At 41.7% G+C, this 15,841-nt stretch overlaps 1 protein-coding gene across 1 annotated transcript in view; it reads right to left on the reverse strand.

The window, feature by feature from the left end:
* Window positions 1-1,753: 1,753 nt before the first annotated feature.
* The window catches only part of Zfpm2 (zinc finger protein, FOG family member 2), a 306,341-nt gene continuing 292,253 nt past the window's right edge, over window positions 1,754-15,841 (reverse strand). Inside the window, exons 5-7 of the mRNA XM_005367522.2 lie at window positions 10,335-10,541; window positions 6,823-7,047; window positions 1,754-5,253 (exon numbers count right to left, since the gene is read on the reverse strand). Coding sequence (XP_005367579.2) covers window positions 2,762-5,253; window positions 6,823-7,047; window positions 10,335-10,541 — 2,924 coding nt within the window. The 3' untranslated portion in view covers window positions 1,754-2,761. The remainder of the gene's footprint in view (window positions 5,254-6,822; window positions 7,048-10,334; window positions 10,542-15,841) is intronic.

Below are 15,841 nucleotides of genomic sequence, written 5' to 3' on the forward strand. Positions count from 1 at the left end.
AATTATAGGAAAGTAAACCTTTCATTCAGGGGAACACTATTTATTAACATTACAGAAACAAAGGCATTTTCTGAATGGGTGCTTGATGTGTGGTATTGTCAAGAATTTCAACCCCCGCATAAATTCATAGTAAAAATAATCTGTGAAATAAACAAGTCTTGGTCATTTTATTTTTACAATTTCTATTAGATAAATGTTTCTTTTCATAGATATAATGTGCCATGGCCTGTACTTTCTAATTTTTATTTGCTTGCCTATTGCATGTGAAGTGTCTCTAAGCATTTTTTCAATGAGAAAAAGGGAATTGGTCATAAAGATAATGAATTTAACATACAAAAGTATTGGACTGACTGCCAATGCAGATGTTGAGATATATAGATTAAATGATATCCTGATTATTTCCTGGAGTCTTTAGGGGGGTAGGGTTGTGGGAGGAGCTCCTTCTGAGTGGTCAGTCTCATGGTTAGAAGTTCGTGTTGTGGAGATGATTCCAGGCTAGAACAGAGAAAATGCTTCTCTTTGGGATTATTTTGAGCTAGTACAGAACACGCAGCAGGGAACCATGAATTCACCCGAGGCACAGAGAACCAGAAAACTGTGCACTGTGAGTACACGGGAGGGGCACACTTTCCACTTCTTTATCCTTCTGTACGTCATAAAGGAACACTAAGGAGACAGTGTTGGGGTGCGCTGTCTGATGTTTCTGATTGTGTGGCGAAGGGCAAGCTGAAGTGTCATCCCTACTTGGCAGGATGGTCACAGTTCGAAGGGCGGTGGTTTCTGAAGGCATCAGGGACTCTGGAAACCTTCACAGCTGGTTAGTCAAACGTTAGTGCTCCAGCTGGGGGGAGGCTGATGTCCCCGAAATGTTCTCCTTTATAAAGACTGCCTTTCCTCCAAGTCCCACATCAGACATGGACTCTGGACTCCACACCATCACCTCTGTGTTTGCAGTATGACGTGGATGCATGTGCAGAGGAGAATAAGTCCTATGTTTCTGCCTCTTTCTCATTAGTGTTGTGACTTTGCATCCTTGTAATCTGAAACTTATAGTACGCTGGAAAATGCAAAGATTTCAATGTTCTTAACAGTTCCTACAGTGATTTACTTTTTGGTTTTAATTACAACGTTGAACACATACGTTGAATATTTTTTAAACTCAGTTCAGATTGTAAGCATTAGTTGAGTAGTCTGAGTAACAGTGGTGAAAAGTTGGTTCTTATTCTATTTTATTATTTTTGTTTGGACTTTTCTATAATATTTAAATCCACTACAGAATCCTAAAATCTGTCAAATAAGAATCTGTTAAGACATTGGATCTCAACCTTGGGTCACGACCCCTTGTGGTCACACTATCCTTTCATAGGGGGGTCACCAAATAAGACCGTCGGAAAATATAGACACATTATAATTTATAACTGTAGCAAAATTAAAGTTGTAAAGTAACCACAAAAATAATTTTATGACTGGGAGTCCTTACTAGGAACTGTATGACAGGGTCCCAGCGCTAGGACGGTTGAGAATCACTGTGTTAAGGCAATTGCTCTAGGTTGGTATGCCTTGAGTATAACTGAGAACAGCTGGATTAAACAGAAGGCATGAAAACCTCGCTTCTGGTTTTGAAAGCTGGCAGCAGGAATGAACATATAACAGTAGATGAAGTGTTGCTCTTTAGAGTGCGGCACACTGAGGGCTGGGTAATTTGCCCTTGGCGCTTAAAGGGGGGAAAAAAGCCCAGGACACCAAATTTCTCCAACAATTTGGAATTTTATTCCATCTGTGTACATGCATAGTAACAACGTTGGTTGAGAAATTATTTCTATCAGAAGTAGAACGTTATCTTTGTGATCACCAGGTGCAGTATTGCTACTCTTATACTTAAATAGATCTTATATATGAATTAAATCCATACTTGGCAGCATTGAATTTAGGGTTTCGATTTAGACTGTGCCTCTCGAAAGAGAAAACCGATCAGAAGTACTCCATTCCTTACAATACTGCTTCCAGTAATTTTGTTCATTCTTTATAAAGTATTGCATTTAACAGCGAAGGTTTAAAAATCGAGACAGGGCTGCATCAGCGAAAGAAAATACAGGTACTATACAAGAAAGGAAAACGCTATCTCCAATGAACATACGTGTTTACGTTTGAGAGAATGGACGGAAAATACGGCTACATACGAATGCAAAGCCTAGCGACGAAGAGACTGTATTTGCTAAAATATAAAGTGCAAATGGAGCCTGATTATCCAAGAACTGAAATCTTAAGGCGAACTTAGAGCGTGGGTATTTAGAACAGGTTTGCAGGTTATATTTTAGCATATACGGATATCCGCAACAGCATATAAGGAAAAAATCAGGGTACACAAGTGCTTTTGAAGCTATGTCTAAAATGCTCTTCTGTATTGTTTGTGACTATTTTCGTTCAAAGCTACTATACAGTGCAAACCATATGTGCTACACAATAACTATACAATAACATTACAAATGACTTTAATATAAAGTTTTTAAATAAAAAATAACATAACCACAGCTATGAATACTGCTGGTAAAATAAATTAATTTTGTTTTTGAAAATGGCACCAATAATACACTTTACTAATGGTCTGTAATGAAATTACATCTTAAGTCTTCAACTCAGCCGTAATGAATGTCTCCTGATTGCCAGATGTAATTCACCCAGTGCCTTTGTTTTCTGGACTGTTTAGAAGAACATACTAAACACTGGTACCAAAGGTAACTGTTTTCCTTTTTAACTCAGTTCACTTGACATGTTCCGCTGCATGTGACGAGCAATAAAACTTCTTGTGAGTTATAAAGTTTGAAAGGTTATTGAACTGGATATCACATAGCCGGCAGTATTTCCCACTGCCGGGAGCCTGGGTGGAGCCATTCACTCCTTTCGCTATGCTAGACAACTGTTCTTCTGCCGAGGGAATTCCTGGCGAGACATTCTCATTGGCAGCTAGTGGGTTTTCAGAGATCCACGAAGGGGATTTGTGGTCATCGTCGTGCTGGGCATTCTGGGAAATGTTCTCTTGCTGCGGGTTGGCCGGAGGCCTTTCGTCTTGCTTCAGTCCACCGTTCACTATGACCATGCCTCTGTTTTTGGGCAAGAGCGGCAGAGAATCTTTCTTGGGCACGGCGCACCCGTTCGAGGAGGCCTGGCCTTTCGGAGACTCATTTTCTGTGTTTGTGCTTTGTTCTGCGTCGGTGTTGTGGATGACGAGAGAACCAGCGATATAATCGCTTGGCTTTATGCCATAGTATGGAGAAAGCTGGTCGGCTCCTTTCGTCTTCTTTATTGCTCCAGGGTAAAGGCATTGGGGAAGAAATAAATGTTTGTTCTCTTCTTTTGTAGCGATGAGCTGTGCGGCTTCGCTGAAGACTTTCAGACCTTGTAAAGTTGCTAAATGGGACGAGAACACGTTTCCGTTGGGAGAGGGCTGCTTCGGATTCCCGTTCTTCTCACATCTGACCAGGTTTCTTTCAAAGCCGACGTCGGGGCTGTTCCGTTCGCTTTCTGGATTGGGAAACACCTTGCCATCAAGCTGACTTAGGTCGTTACGCTGATGTGCAGTGACCGGGCAGAAATTCTGCTTGTGGGCCAGGTAGTTCTCGACCTTGTTGAAGCTGATCTTGCACACGGTGCACTCGTGGTAATCTAGCAGCCTTTTGGGGGACGCGGTCGTCCGCTCCGACTGCGATAAACACTTTTTGCTGAGATCTATGGGGACGTCCATTTCCAAGCAGGAGACACTGGAATGGGTCGTATCACATTTGGGAACCGGAACACATTTGTTCATGGCCAACGAAGTTTCCAAGTGCTTTGAGACAATTCCTGGGAAGATGTCGCATCTCGGGTGGTAGCATTCTCCTAGCCCTTCGGTGGGCTCTTGAGAGGAGCTACAAGGATTGCTGAGGTTGCCTACGTCGAGAAATCTCTGCTGGACCAGGGGCGGCCTTTGCTCCTGCTCAGGTAGGCACATCTCATACATCTTTCTTCGCTTGCGTGTGCGCATGGTTCTCTGCATGGCCGGCACTTTGTTGGAAGCGGACCTCTTTAGCGGCGGGTCATGGCGGGTCGCACAGTAATACTGTTTGTGGACCATGTATGTTTCGTGCCTGCTGAAGGTGATGTTACAAGCTTCACAGGTGGTCTTATTTGGGTCACTTTCCCCGTCCACTAAGGGGCCGTTGGGATTTTTCACATCAACTGGCTTCCCATTTATTTTGTCGTCGCTGCTGTTGGAGGTGGACAGCTTTTTGGCTGGAGTGTTAAAGTCCTTCTCGTGGCCTTTGCCGTTTGGCCCAATTAGATCTAAGACGGCGGAAGAGCTGATGCACGGTGTCTGAAGAAGTGGCGTTTCCGGGTCTGAAGAATGAGCGGCTGGGTTGAGAAGGTTTATAGAAGCCTGGCCAGTGTTGGGACTGACAGCTTCTGGCATCTTCTCTGAAACACCCGGAAACTCAGGGGACTTGGCCATCTGCTGCCATCGGCTACTGCAGTAGTGTTTTTTATGAACTAGGTAGTTATCCAAGTTATTGAATGTTATGTTACACTCAAAGCATGTAGCCCCTTTGGGCATCAAAGGGCTGTAAATTACAGGAGGATAGCTGCTACTCCCGTGTCTTAGGCGCCGATGCACCAGCTCTGACATCTTGGCTAAGATCTCCGAAGCCTGAGGGACCATCGTGATGTCTTGGGGGAAAGCAAACTGAGATAGGAAAGGTCCCACGGGGAAAGAGGGTCCGATGTTGGGTTGCACTGGAGATGAAGCAAGTCTTGGGCTGGAAGGCTCAGACTTTATTTTTGTGTAAGAAAAGCTTTGTTTGTTCGCTGCAGGCTGTATCTCTGGTCTCTGGTTGGTGAGAAAGAGCTGAGTCTTTTTCTCACACTTATCCAGTTCTGTGTCTGAGCTTGCATCTTTAGTCTGCAAGGCCTTTTGGCCCTGGGAGAGGTCGCTTCTGGCCAACAAGTCTGTGGCTGGCTGTAAGCTGTCTTCAGTTCCACTTGGAGAGTGCTCCATGTCGCCTTCTCTGGGAAGTTTGCCACCGGGGACATGGAGGTCCTGGTGTTGCAGTAACTCCCGCTGAGTCTGGAAGCCAAAGTGGCAGTGGTTGCATCTGAAGGCAGCTTGAGTAAGATGGGAGAAGAGATGTTGGTGGAAGTTGATCACGGAGTCAGCCGTGTAACTACAGACTGTGCATTTTAAACTTGCCCCTGGGGGCAGGAACTCTTCAATTTTCACTCCTGCAAAGACACACAAAGTAGGAGAGCTGAGAACCTCACCTGTTGGCTTCCTGGTGATACGAACCTTTCCTAGTGTGCTTGTGGTGTCCACACAACAGACACAGAAATCCTTCAGAGCCTTGCACTGACATTTTAGTGACATCGGTAATAATAATTTCCCAAGCCTCTTTGTGAGTGTTATGGTATAGAAGGGGAGAATTATCAGTGCTTCTACCTTATGGGTCAATAAACAACCTAAAAAAACCCAAGAGTATTTTAATAATCAAGCTGTGTAACAATAGAGTCATGCTTAAGGCTTAGGCTTGTAATTTTTTTTTTTAGCATAGAGTACTATGCTTTATAATAGGAAGAAGTGAATAGTCACTAGAGTGGCTGCTAGCTACTGAACACCTTCATGCAAAAAGAAACAACATTGTACTAGCAATCACTTGACTAACTTTTTATCTTTTATCTAAATCTATTTATTTGTTAGTTTTACTGAATGTGGTCTATCTGTGTCTAGGACTGATATTTGACTGGTAGACAATGACATGCTAATGAAGTCAGTTTGGACCAGCATTCACGCTGGTGGACCAATCTCTGTTACTGACTAGTTCCTGCCACTGATGGTGGAGGCAAGCATCATGTAAACAACTCCTGCTTTTGTTTGTTCGTATATGATGAGAACAGGCTTGGCTTCTCTTCTGAGTCCTGTGAGTTCGAGGCCAGCCTGGTCTACAGAATGAGTACCAGGACAGCCAGGGCAATGTAGAAAGACACTGCCTCAAATAAAATAAAATATTAAAAAAAACAGAAAAAAATCTAAATATATTTAAATTCATTTTAAAATTGTAAGAATGGGGATGCCCTGAGAGGAAGCTAATAGCTGGGGTCCATTTCAAATATAGCTAGAATCTAGAATAACTCCCAACTTGCTGTCTTTCTTAAGGAATTGAGAGTAGTTTTATGTGATAAAGTTCACTTAAACTTTAAGCAAATACACTCTGGAAATTGAGAAAATTTTTGATGGAAACTCCAAACTAGCAGCTTCAATTGCACAGCAACTTCTTTTGAAATTTGCCTACTATTTCTCTCGGCTCATGGAAAACACCATGGCCAATTTCCAAAGACTACGTGGTACGTAAAGCGGTGAAAATGAGTGGTATTGAACACAGGAGTAGAAATGGTGCTGTTCTGCTGAAGAGGAAAATGAATGTAATGATTGGGAGCACAGTCTGAAAGCGCTGCAGATGTTGAAGTCACAGTCAAGTCCTTTGGTTAAAACATGCTGCATCTAAACAATAGACAGGAATACTGTTTTATCCAGTAAAATTATCTATCCATCTATCTGTTTATCTAGGTATCCATCTATCTGTTTATCTAGCTATCCATCTATCTATCTAATTATCTATCTAATTATCTATCTATCATCTATCTATCTATCTATCATCTATATGCATATATTATAAATAGATAAGAAGTAGGTATATGTGTGTGTGTGTGTGTGTGTGTGTGTGTGTGTGTGTATGTATGTATGTGTAGAAAGAGTAGAGCGTCCTGAAGCAACAACAGAAACATTAAAGCCCTCACCACTGTGTGAGTTCAGGTGCATTTCTAGAGCTCGGGCATTGGAAAAGCTCTTGGTGCATTGTGGGAAGGGACACAGGCTGGCAATCTGATGAGTGTTGTCTTCGTTTTCTTCAGACGCTGGAGCAGCTTCTCTTTGCCTTCCACTGCAGTAGTACATCAGATGGGCTTGCAGGTTCCGCTCGCTCCGGTACCAGATGCCGCAGGATTTGCAAGGGAAGATGTCCTCTGCAGCAAAACCAGAAACATGTTAGCTGCAGTCTGGGGGGTGAATTGGGGGTGACGTCACTTTTATTTCCATCTTTCTGAGTGTAGTGAGTATAATCTTGGGTGTTTTGTAGATCAGGAATAGGCTCTTAAAGAAATGGTACCTCTATTGCTGAACTTCCCACAGACTGTAAGTAATACTATAGGAGATGCCAATATAATTTCACTTTATACTTATACATATTTGTCACAGCAGTGAGAATTGGTTTATATGATTACTTAAAAGGTATGAATGTGGTAGCTAGAATAAGATATCCTGAATGTCCATTCTTGACATGATTTGTTGATTTAATGAATTAATTCCAGAGTGCCTACAAGATGCCAAACTATGCTGGGTTTGGTGTAAAACAAACAGGAGGTTGAACCTTCTAGGGCTAAAGAGCTTACATTCCGATCTCTGTTGGGTTTGATGCAAAACAAGCAGGAGGATGGAACTCAGAGTTAAAGAGCTTACATCTGAGTTGGTAGGAGTCAGTAGACAAGTCTTTACAGCTTACTGCTGTGAGAGCCTGAAAGATGATCTGGGGCTTAGGCAGTGCTACCCACTGGGCTTGTGGAGCATGGGACAGAGGTAGGAGCCAGTCAGGTGGTTAGAGGGCTGGTTTTGTTGCTCCTTAGAGCTGATGTGGAGGAGGAAATGAACTGATTCAGTTGAAGATTTCCTGTCATCTTGCTAAGGAGCACAGTGCAGAGGAAGCCGCAGGAGCCGGAGGCACCTGGCTGAAGGCGCAGCAGCTGTGTGGTATTGTTGAGGCAAGGGCAGGGCAGAGTATGGACCATCTTTCAGACTCTTTGGAGAGGCTTTCATTTGGTCTCAGTGATGGAGAAACAGGGCCTAGCTCAAGAGCAGGGTGGTTTTAAAGGTAGTAAATGCGGAAGAAACACTCGGGAGTGGCAGGAGCCAGACGCAATTATTTAAGTGAAATACAATGAAGCTTGGATAACAGCCTCAGTCATAACGAGTTTATGAAGCTGGGCTGTGATGTGTGATTTCTACATCTTTCACAGAACATGTCTTTACATGTATGTTTTTCCTCCTCATGGAGTGATAGCTGAAGAAACCACAGTTGATTACCTTGTATGCAAAATGAAACAGTGGTTCTCAACCTTCCTCATGCTGCAATCCCTTAATACAGTTCCTCATGGTGTGGTGACCCCCCAACCTTGCTACTTCATAACCATAATTTTGCTATTGCTATGAATCATAATATAAATATTTTTGGAGAAGGAGGCTTATGAAAGGGATCACGACCCATAAATTGAGAACCACTAGTATAAAGGGTTATATTGAGATTGGAATTTAGCCTTAGAGGAGCAGAAATGAGTAGATGCAATAGACCAGAATCTTGTAGGCGAAGGCGAAGGTATTTTGTGGGCTGATCCAGCCTGGTCCCTGTATTGTAGACACAGCGCTTTTGAACGCTGTCCAGAAGGTTTTGGGGAACAGAGGGTCAATGTGGAATTTGGTATTTCTGAGATGAATTCAGAGGGACACAAGGGGAAGTCTTAAGAGAGTTCTCAAAACTCCGCAGAAAGAGCCAGGCTTCTCATTCATGAACAATGAATGTGTTACTGATGGTCAGACAAAGAAAACAGCTCTGTGGAACCATGAGTCAGAAATGAGAAAGAACTGAGAATCAAATTCTAGTGGAGGGAAGATAGAAGCAACTTCAAAATGACGGACTGATGTCTCTGTATTATTTAACCCATTGTTCCCAAGTTAAGTACATTTACACTATCCAAGAGGCTGCATAGTTAATACGGTGGATACTTCAGCAGAGTCATGTCAACTGATTGATTTCAGGACACAAATGATATCTAGGTTTATATTAGATCATTTGAGATTAAATATTTCCTTGCTACCAAAAGTAAACAGGTATATTCATATATGTAATTAATAATACACACTAGAGAATCATAATTGAGTAAATTTATTTGAAATCCCTTGTAATAAAATTATTTTGCCTCAGGTCCAAGTTGGTCACATTGTTTCATGGTCCATGCAATAAAAATCAAAGTAAAGATAATAAAAACTATTGCATTAAATAGATCAAGTAAGGCTGGGCGGTGGTGGTGCACACTTTTAATCCCAGTACTTGGAAGGCAGAGGCAGGCTGATCTCTGCGAGTTTGAGGCCAGCCTGGTCTACAGAGTGTGTTCCAGGATAGGCTGCAAAGTTACAGAAAAACCCTGTCTAGAAAAACAAAGCCAAAACCAACCAAACAAAAAAAATCAAATAGGAATTCATTGGGCTGAAGTCCTGGGCTTATTGATTGGATGCATAGTGATTTCAGAACCACCTGTGAATGTCTTTCATCATAATTATTGTTGGATATTTTTACACCAATGTGAAGATATTATTGCTGTATACACTTATTTTCCATTAGATTTTCAAGATTATGTAAAGACTAGATTTTTATTGCCAGCATTAGTATCGTTCTTTCCTTGCAGCTGATTTTGGAGTGGGATGGCTACTTGGTTTTGTTTCCCACAGAGAGCTCAGCAGAAGCAGATCTCAGAAAACAGACCTGAGAGCCCTTGAACCATTGACTGTCCACCATATGAAGAACCCCTTTATGTGTATCCAAACTAGTTCAGTGTTCATTGTGACAGTATATTTCAAAGTTCTCTATAAAAGATTAAAAACTTACTTATTTTTCCTTTTCTTTTAACCAACAAATATTTTGATTTGTGCAGGCTACTAGTCCTTCATCCAGGTTATAAGGATATAAACAAAAGCTCTATGTACTTGTACCAGTTTATTTGAAGCTAATAATTGATATTGTTATTTTCAGATAGAATAATAATTAATAATTGTACAATAGAGCTTCACATCAACTTAAGACTATATATTCTTTATTAGTAGTATATATAATAAAATATTATTTTCAAATTCATATTCTTCTTTTTTCAAATTTTTAAATTCCATGGCCCTTAACAAATGCAAATACCTGATACTAGGGAATCACCGAGGCTTGTCATTGCTAAGTACAGTTGAGTATTATTCAACAGGTAGAGAAGGACAGCTTTTAGTGTGGGTGACATTTAGGAATGCAATCTGACATAATAGGTCATGTTTTCCCCCTGCATTTACATATGAAGCAAACACATCACACACACACATACACATGCACACAGACACACACAGACACAGACACAAACACACACACTTCTAGCCACAAACTGAAGAAAATGTCTGTAAATATCCATCACCCCCACAAAGCTGGGCTAGAGCACTCAGCACTTACTATTGACAATAGCTGTGGGCAAAATAGAAGCCATGGCAGCTTGCTGAGGAAGCAGCTGAATTGAGTCCAGCAGGCGGGCCGGGTACATCCCTTCTGTGAGAGTCATCTGACTGGCAGCTTGTAGCCTCGAGTCAAAATCTACCACAAAGGCAATGAGCTCTTCACCCTCTGAGATGGCCTTCGTAGTGGTGCACCAGAGCTGGCCGCCTGTGAGGAGAGAGAGACGAGAGGAGAAAGAGCTGACACAGAAGGAAGGCATGAGCTGGCTGCATGCTAGACCGACATCAAGAGCCTCTTCTCATGGTGTTCACATGAACACTGACAGAGAAAGGCGTTTGATCCGACTGCAGCTGTGTGTCGCAGCCAGCCTCAGCGGACAAACGCCCTCCTGAAATGAAGCAACATGTTTAGGAACTAACAACAGTAGGAGAAACCTAGGGAAAATATGGATAGAATCTGTGGAGTTTTGCCAATGGCCTGCCTTCCAGGCTTTTGCCTGAATCTTTAGCCCAGTAGGGGATTGATAGAATGCCTGGAAACCTGCATGGGAGGGACACAGTTGCAAAACTTTCCTCCAGACACGCTTCTGAAGTTCCTATTTCATTAGCTCATGGAAGAAGCGACTGTTTTCCCTCCCTCTGTCTTCCTCTCCACTTTCCCAGTCCTTAAACACTGTGAGTACAGATGTCCCAAATCGCAGAGGAAGCAAACAACAGTTTGTGAAATCTAGGATGCTTAAAGTGTGATTGCAGGGGATCTAACCTCCCTCTGTTACGGCCACCTATGTCCTTTTTACTCTGGTGGGTGATCTTATACAATACCCTGCAATGTCCCTTCTTTATCGCCATTTACCCTGATGGAACTTTCTGCAAAAGAGGACACACCAAAGATTCTTTTCAAAAGGGCTTATTTCAATAAAGATTTGTTTAAATGAAAGGAACCTTGTCTTCAAACACTGAGATAGACTCCGGCTCTGCATTTCAAATGATCACGTGCAGTGCATTAAAAAGAAAAATTAACTATGCAAGTCCATCTTCTAATGTATTGGGTTGTGATAGTGAGCACTCATTTATTTAACATGTTTAGACAGGCAAAGCACTTATATTTTGTTATCTCCACTCTCAGGCCTAGATACATATCCCACACAGTTATGTCTGCAATAATGTGGTGTACTTGATATTTTACAAAGCGCCCCCCCCCCGTGTGTATGTACTGGAACGCTGTATATTGTGCTCATTAGCTAAGAAAAATTGTACCCATTTTGATAGGTCGCATTGCTCTGCTTATCTTTCAGCATAACTGTCATTTCAAGTGCACTTCATTTTTTTCCCAGCCTCGGAGATCATGGTTTTTAAACAACTTGTACAAATCTCGTGGAGATAAGAAGAGTATATGACATGGCGGAGCCGCACGGAAGACTAAAGATGACGCTTCAGAAACACGGCGGGCAATTAACCAAGGTTTAAAGTAAGCAAACAAAACACAACCCAGGAGGGTATGTGTCTGTGGAAAAAGAAGAAAAAAAAGGAAGATTATAGTCCTCTAATTTATGACCGGTTTTAAATTAAAACGTGAAGATAGCAAAATACCACAGGGCAACCACGTGCCTGCCCCAACCACATTTTGATGCTAATATTTCTCAAAGCATACAGGTTTATTGTAGTCGAAATAAAACAGATTTATTTTGTTGTTGAAAAAAAATTTCTTTTTCCAGATCGCAGAAGACAAAATTACAACGTTGGGGAATGAGAGGGAGTTGGAAGCTTGTGATCTGCTGTTTCCCCCAGGACGATTCTTGCTCTGGGAACCTCTGCGTTTAGATGCTCTGCCTGTTCTGATATACACACATCTTACTCCTCATGGTGGTAGACATGGTAATCACGGTGTCTTATCTCTCCTCTGGAATGCAGTTTATTAGCTAGTCTATGGACTAAGGGTGGAAATGGAAAAGTCAGTAACCGCAGTTGGGGTTTGTTTCGCAGCACGGTCACAGAACCGTTAGATTTCAAGTACGGCATTCACACTCTTGGTCACTCCAGCTCTGATGGCCAGTCATGAAAGGAAAGACAGGTCTCATATCAGTTCCTAGGACACTGCCTCTACTCAGAGTAGATCATGGTCACTGTAGTGAGCTACAAAGATGATGGCATACCTCTGCACAGTGTTTAGCCAAAATATCCAATAAATAAAGTCAAAATGAAAAATACTTTGTGCAAAAAAAAACACCATACAACAAAGATATGATTATCTATATTACTAAGTGTCGGTGGCTGTGTTAGAGGAACAACAGATGACCGTTGACTTCAGGGCATGGGCCCACCAGGAAACAAAATCCTGCTGTATACAACTTGGAAAGCCAAGGCCCTAAGCCCACAGACGCCAGAGTGACTTTTGCTGTTGCTATGCTTTTACATGCGTGCCTCTCCCTCTTCCTCTGGTATCTGGCACTGCGTGAGGAGATCCCCATTGCCCTTAATGTAGTATGGTCATCTCTCGGATATATCCTGTTCTTCTGGATGTTTTGATGTTTTTACTGTGGATTATTACGAAAATGATTTCTTCCTAAGCTGTACTGTCTAATTGGTAATAAGAATGTTAGTTTAAATAGAGTTTTTTGTTTTGTTTTTTTTTTAACGATAATGATAAGTAAAATTTTTAATATAATTAAAGCCAACCTGGTATCGTAAAATTATAAGGAAAAATGATTTCACCTTGAAACAAATGTTTGGTGGTAAATATTAAACCAAAGGGAAGAGTCCCAGAGAATAGGTCGCAAAGAGAGATCTATGTAAAGCACGAATACGGGGCTGGAAGTACAAGGCAGCAGCTCAGAACAAAACTGCTCTGGCTCGAGTCCTCTGCAAGAGCAGCGAAATAGAGTTTTGATGATAAAAAATAAAACAAACAATTATCACACAGCTAGAACACGTGAGTTTTTACTAAAGCACCATATAGACTGTGACTTAGGCTAAGGATTAAGGGAAACAATTGAGTCCCAGTATCCCAGCTAGTTTAAATTCTTCTAATCTTAATGTAGGAAGGTGAGTTCACAGGTCTCAGAGGGTATCACAGCTGAAACAAAGCTTTGAAAATAACTTAAGGTTCGACTAAGACGTTTCCGTTAAAACAGCTTTGAGGTGAGAAACCCAAGAAGATAATCTGAAGTTTGAGAAAGTCCCATAGCCGATTGGGGAACTCTTTAAGGGCAGGGAACAAAGCAGTCCCCTTATTATTAGCTGACAGGCCTTGCTTGCTACGATTGGTTGATGACCAAAGGTGATGATTAATTTCTTGTACCCATTTCTGCCCTCAGCTACCTGGCTAAAACAACAACAACAACACTATTGATGAGTGGATATATACCCTAAAGATTTAAAGTAGAGACGACTGATTGTTTTTCATAGATAAAAGTTTAGGTTTGTGATTCCTTTAAGATTCCTTATAAGATTACCTTTCAAGATAATTAAGAAAGTTATTGGTTCTTTTTTGTGACCACAAAACACAGTCTATCAGTAAAAGAATACCTTGCTTGCCTACACTGTTAATCTATTACAAATTGCTTTATATGAAGGTAGATTCTTGGGATAATTACTTTTCCACTTGTAATATGTAAAATGTTTAATCATGTAAGGGAAACGGAAAACATGCTTTCTTTACTTGTGTTCATTGCAATTGTTCACTCAAAAAGCGTAATGTAACCACATTGTAATATCTATTGCCTGACAGATTTTTGTTGGGGTATACAGCTATTGAGGAAAAATAAAGAAGGAGGAGAATAAGAACAAATAAAGAGAAAATGAGAAGGAAAACATCAAGAATGAGAGAATTGGGGAGGGAAACACTAAGAGGGTTAGAAAGAAAGCATCAAGAGAGACAGAAGGGACATTTGTGGATGGAGATATGAGAAGAGAATATAGAACACAGACTCAGAATACAAAAGAAGATGAAAGGAAGTGTCTGACGGAAATCATCAAGAGAGTGAGTGTCTTCTTCCCTTAGCCCCTCAGATACACAATCACAATACATTGAAATGGTGGATTTCCCTTTGAGTCCTGTGGTGTAGGAGACTGCCCCCCCCCAGGCAGCAAAGACTAAGCAACTGATACTTGTCGTACACGTCTGCATTTTCAGGTGTACCTGGGGTGTTTCGTATTCCGTCTTCACTACTACTTGTTTCCATTTTGTGGTTTACTCAGAGAGCCTCACTTTGAAAGACTGCATTGGACTGAATACATACTGTGTAGATTTGACAAGGAAGTTGTTTCGGACTAAATTCTTGAACTCATTCATTCATCCCTTATTCAGTGTTGTGAAGTCTCTGCTGTGTGTCAGACTGGGCTGTGCACCATATGCACAGTGCACAATCAGAATACACATACGCCAACAAATAAATCAAAGTGTATATCACACTATAGCTGACTCTTCTTTGTGGAATCAGGCAAGCCATCCAAAGTAACATTTCCCTGGAGTTGGAATAAGTAGAAGTATCTAGTGTCTGTGTAAGTAGGAACAGGCAGAACATTTGAGCAAGTACAGAATTAGGGGAGGACCTGACTTTGAAACAAACCTTACGTTGAGTGAGGGAGAAGGTATAGATTTGGGGCTCTTGGGTCCTGGAACCAGCCTGTCTGTATTCTTCCTATGAAGAATAGAAAGCTACACTTTCAGCGTGCTGGTTGATATCCTACTGCTAGCTTGAGGTTGGCCATGGTGAGGGTTATAGCTTTTGTCAGGGTTCCTCATAAAAGCCTTAGATCAAGGTGGAAAACCCTTAAGTATAAAGGGAATGCAATTATATCTGGCTCATGCTGGGCAGAGATACACATTTATTTTAACGAGTAAATGCATTATTAACAGATATGTTTTCCCCTTTGTGTAATCTAGAGAAAAATTTATAGGCAGGGAAATGCTACACCAAGCTGTTCAGAGGTTATTGTACTAGTTCAGGGGGCATAAATATAAATGATGAGGGGTAAGAGAGCCACACTGAAGAGACACAGGAGAGACAGGGCCGGAGTGATGATGTTCTCAGAAGAAAAAAGAAAGGAAGTATTGAGGTGACACCAAGGCTAAGGACCTTGGAATACAAATGGGGACTGCAGTTGTGGCCCTACCTCGACAGGAAGCTGCACTGGTAACACCTTAGATTGTAATTACACCCTTACAATGACGACAACGACAACAACAGAAACTCGTACAGGTCAGAAGCATTCAGAAACTCGTACAGGTCAGAAGCGTTCCTTGGGCTGGAGGTGAAACGTAGTTGATGTACTTTATTTTTTTTTTAAACCTGCCAATTACTCCATGAGGTGACAGTTCCCTCCTAGGGTGGAGGAAACGGAAGCTTAAAAATGTTAACTTCCTATCTTCAGCTGCCCCAGGAACTAACTGGGGACCTCGCTTTGGGCACCTGGAAGCCCCTCTAGGTCCAAGTCTCTTCCCAACCCTACGATGGCTCCCTTAATTAAGATATGTGCTTCCCTGCTCCCCTATCCTACCTTCCTGTA

The sequence above is a fragment of the Microtus ochrogaster genome, unplaced genomic scaffold (assembly GCF_000317375.1).
Source record: "Microtus ochrogaster isolate Prairie Vole_2 unplaced genomic scaffold, MicOch1.0 UNK19, whole genome shotgun sequence".
In the NCBI taxonomy this organism is placed as follows: Eukaryota; Metazoa; Chordata; class Mammalia; order Rodentia; family Cricetidae; genus Microtus; species Microtus ochrogaster.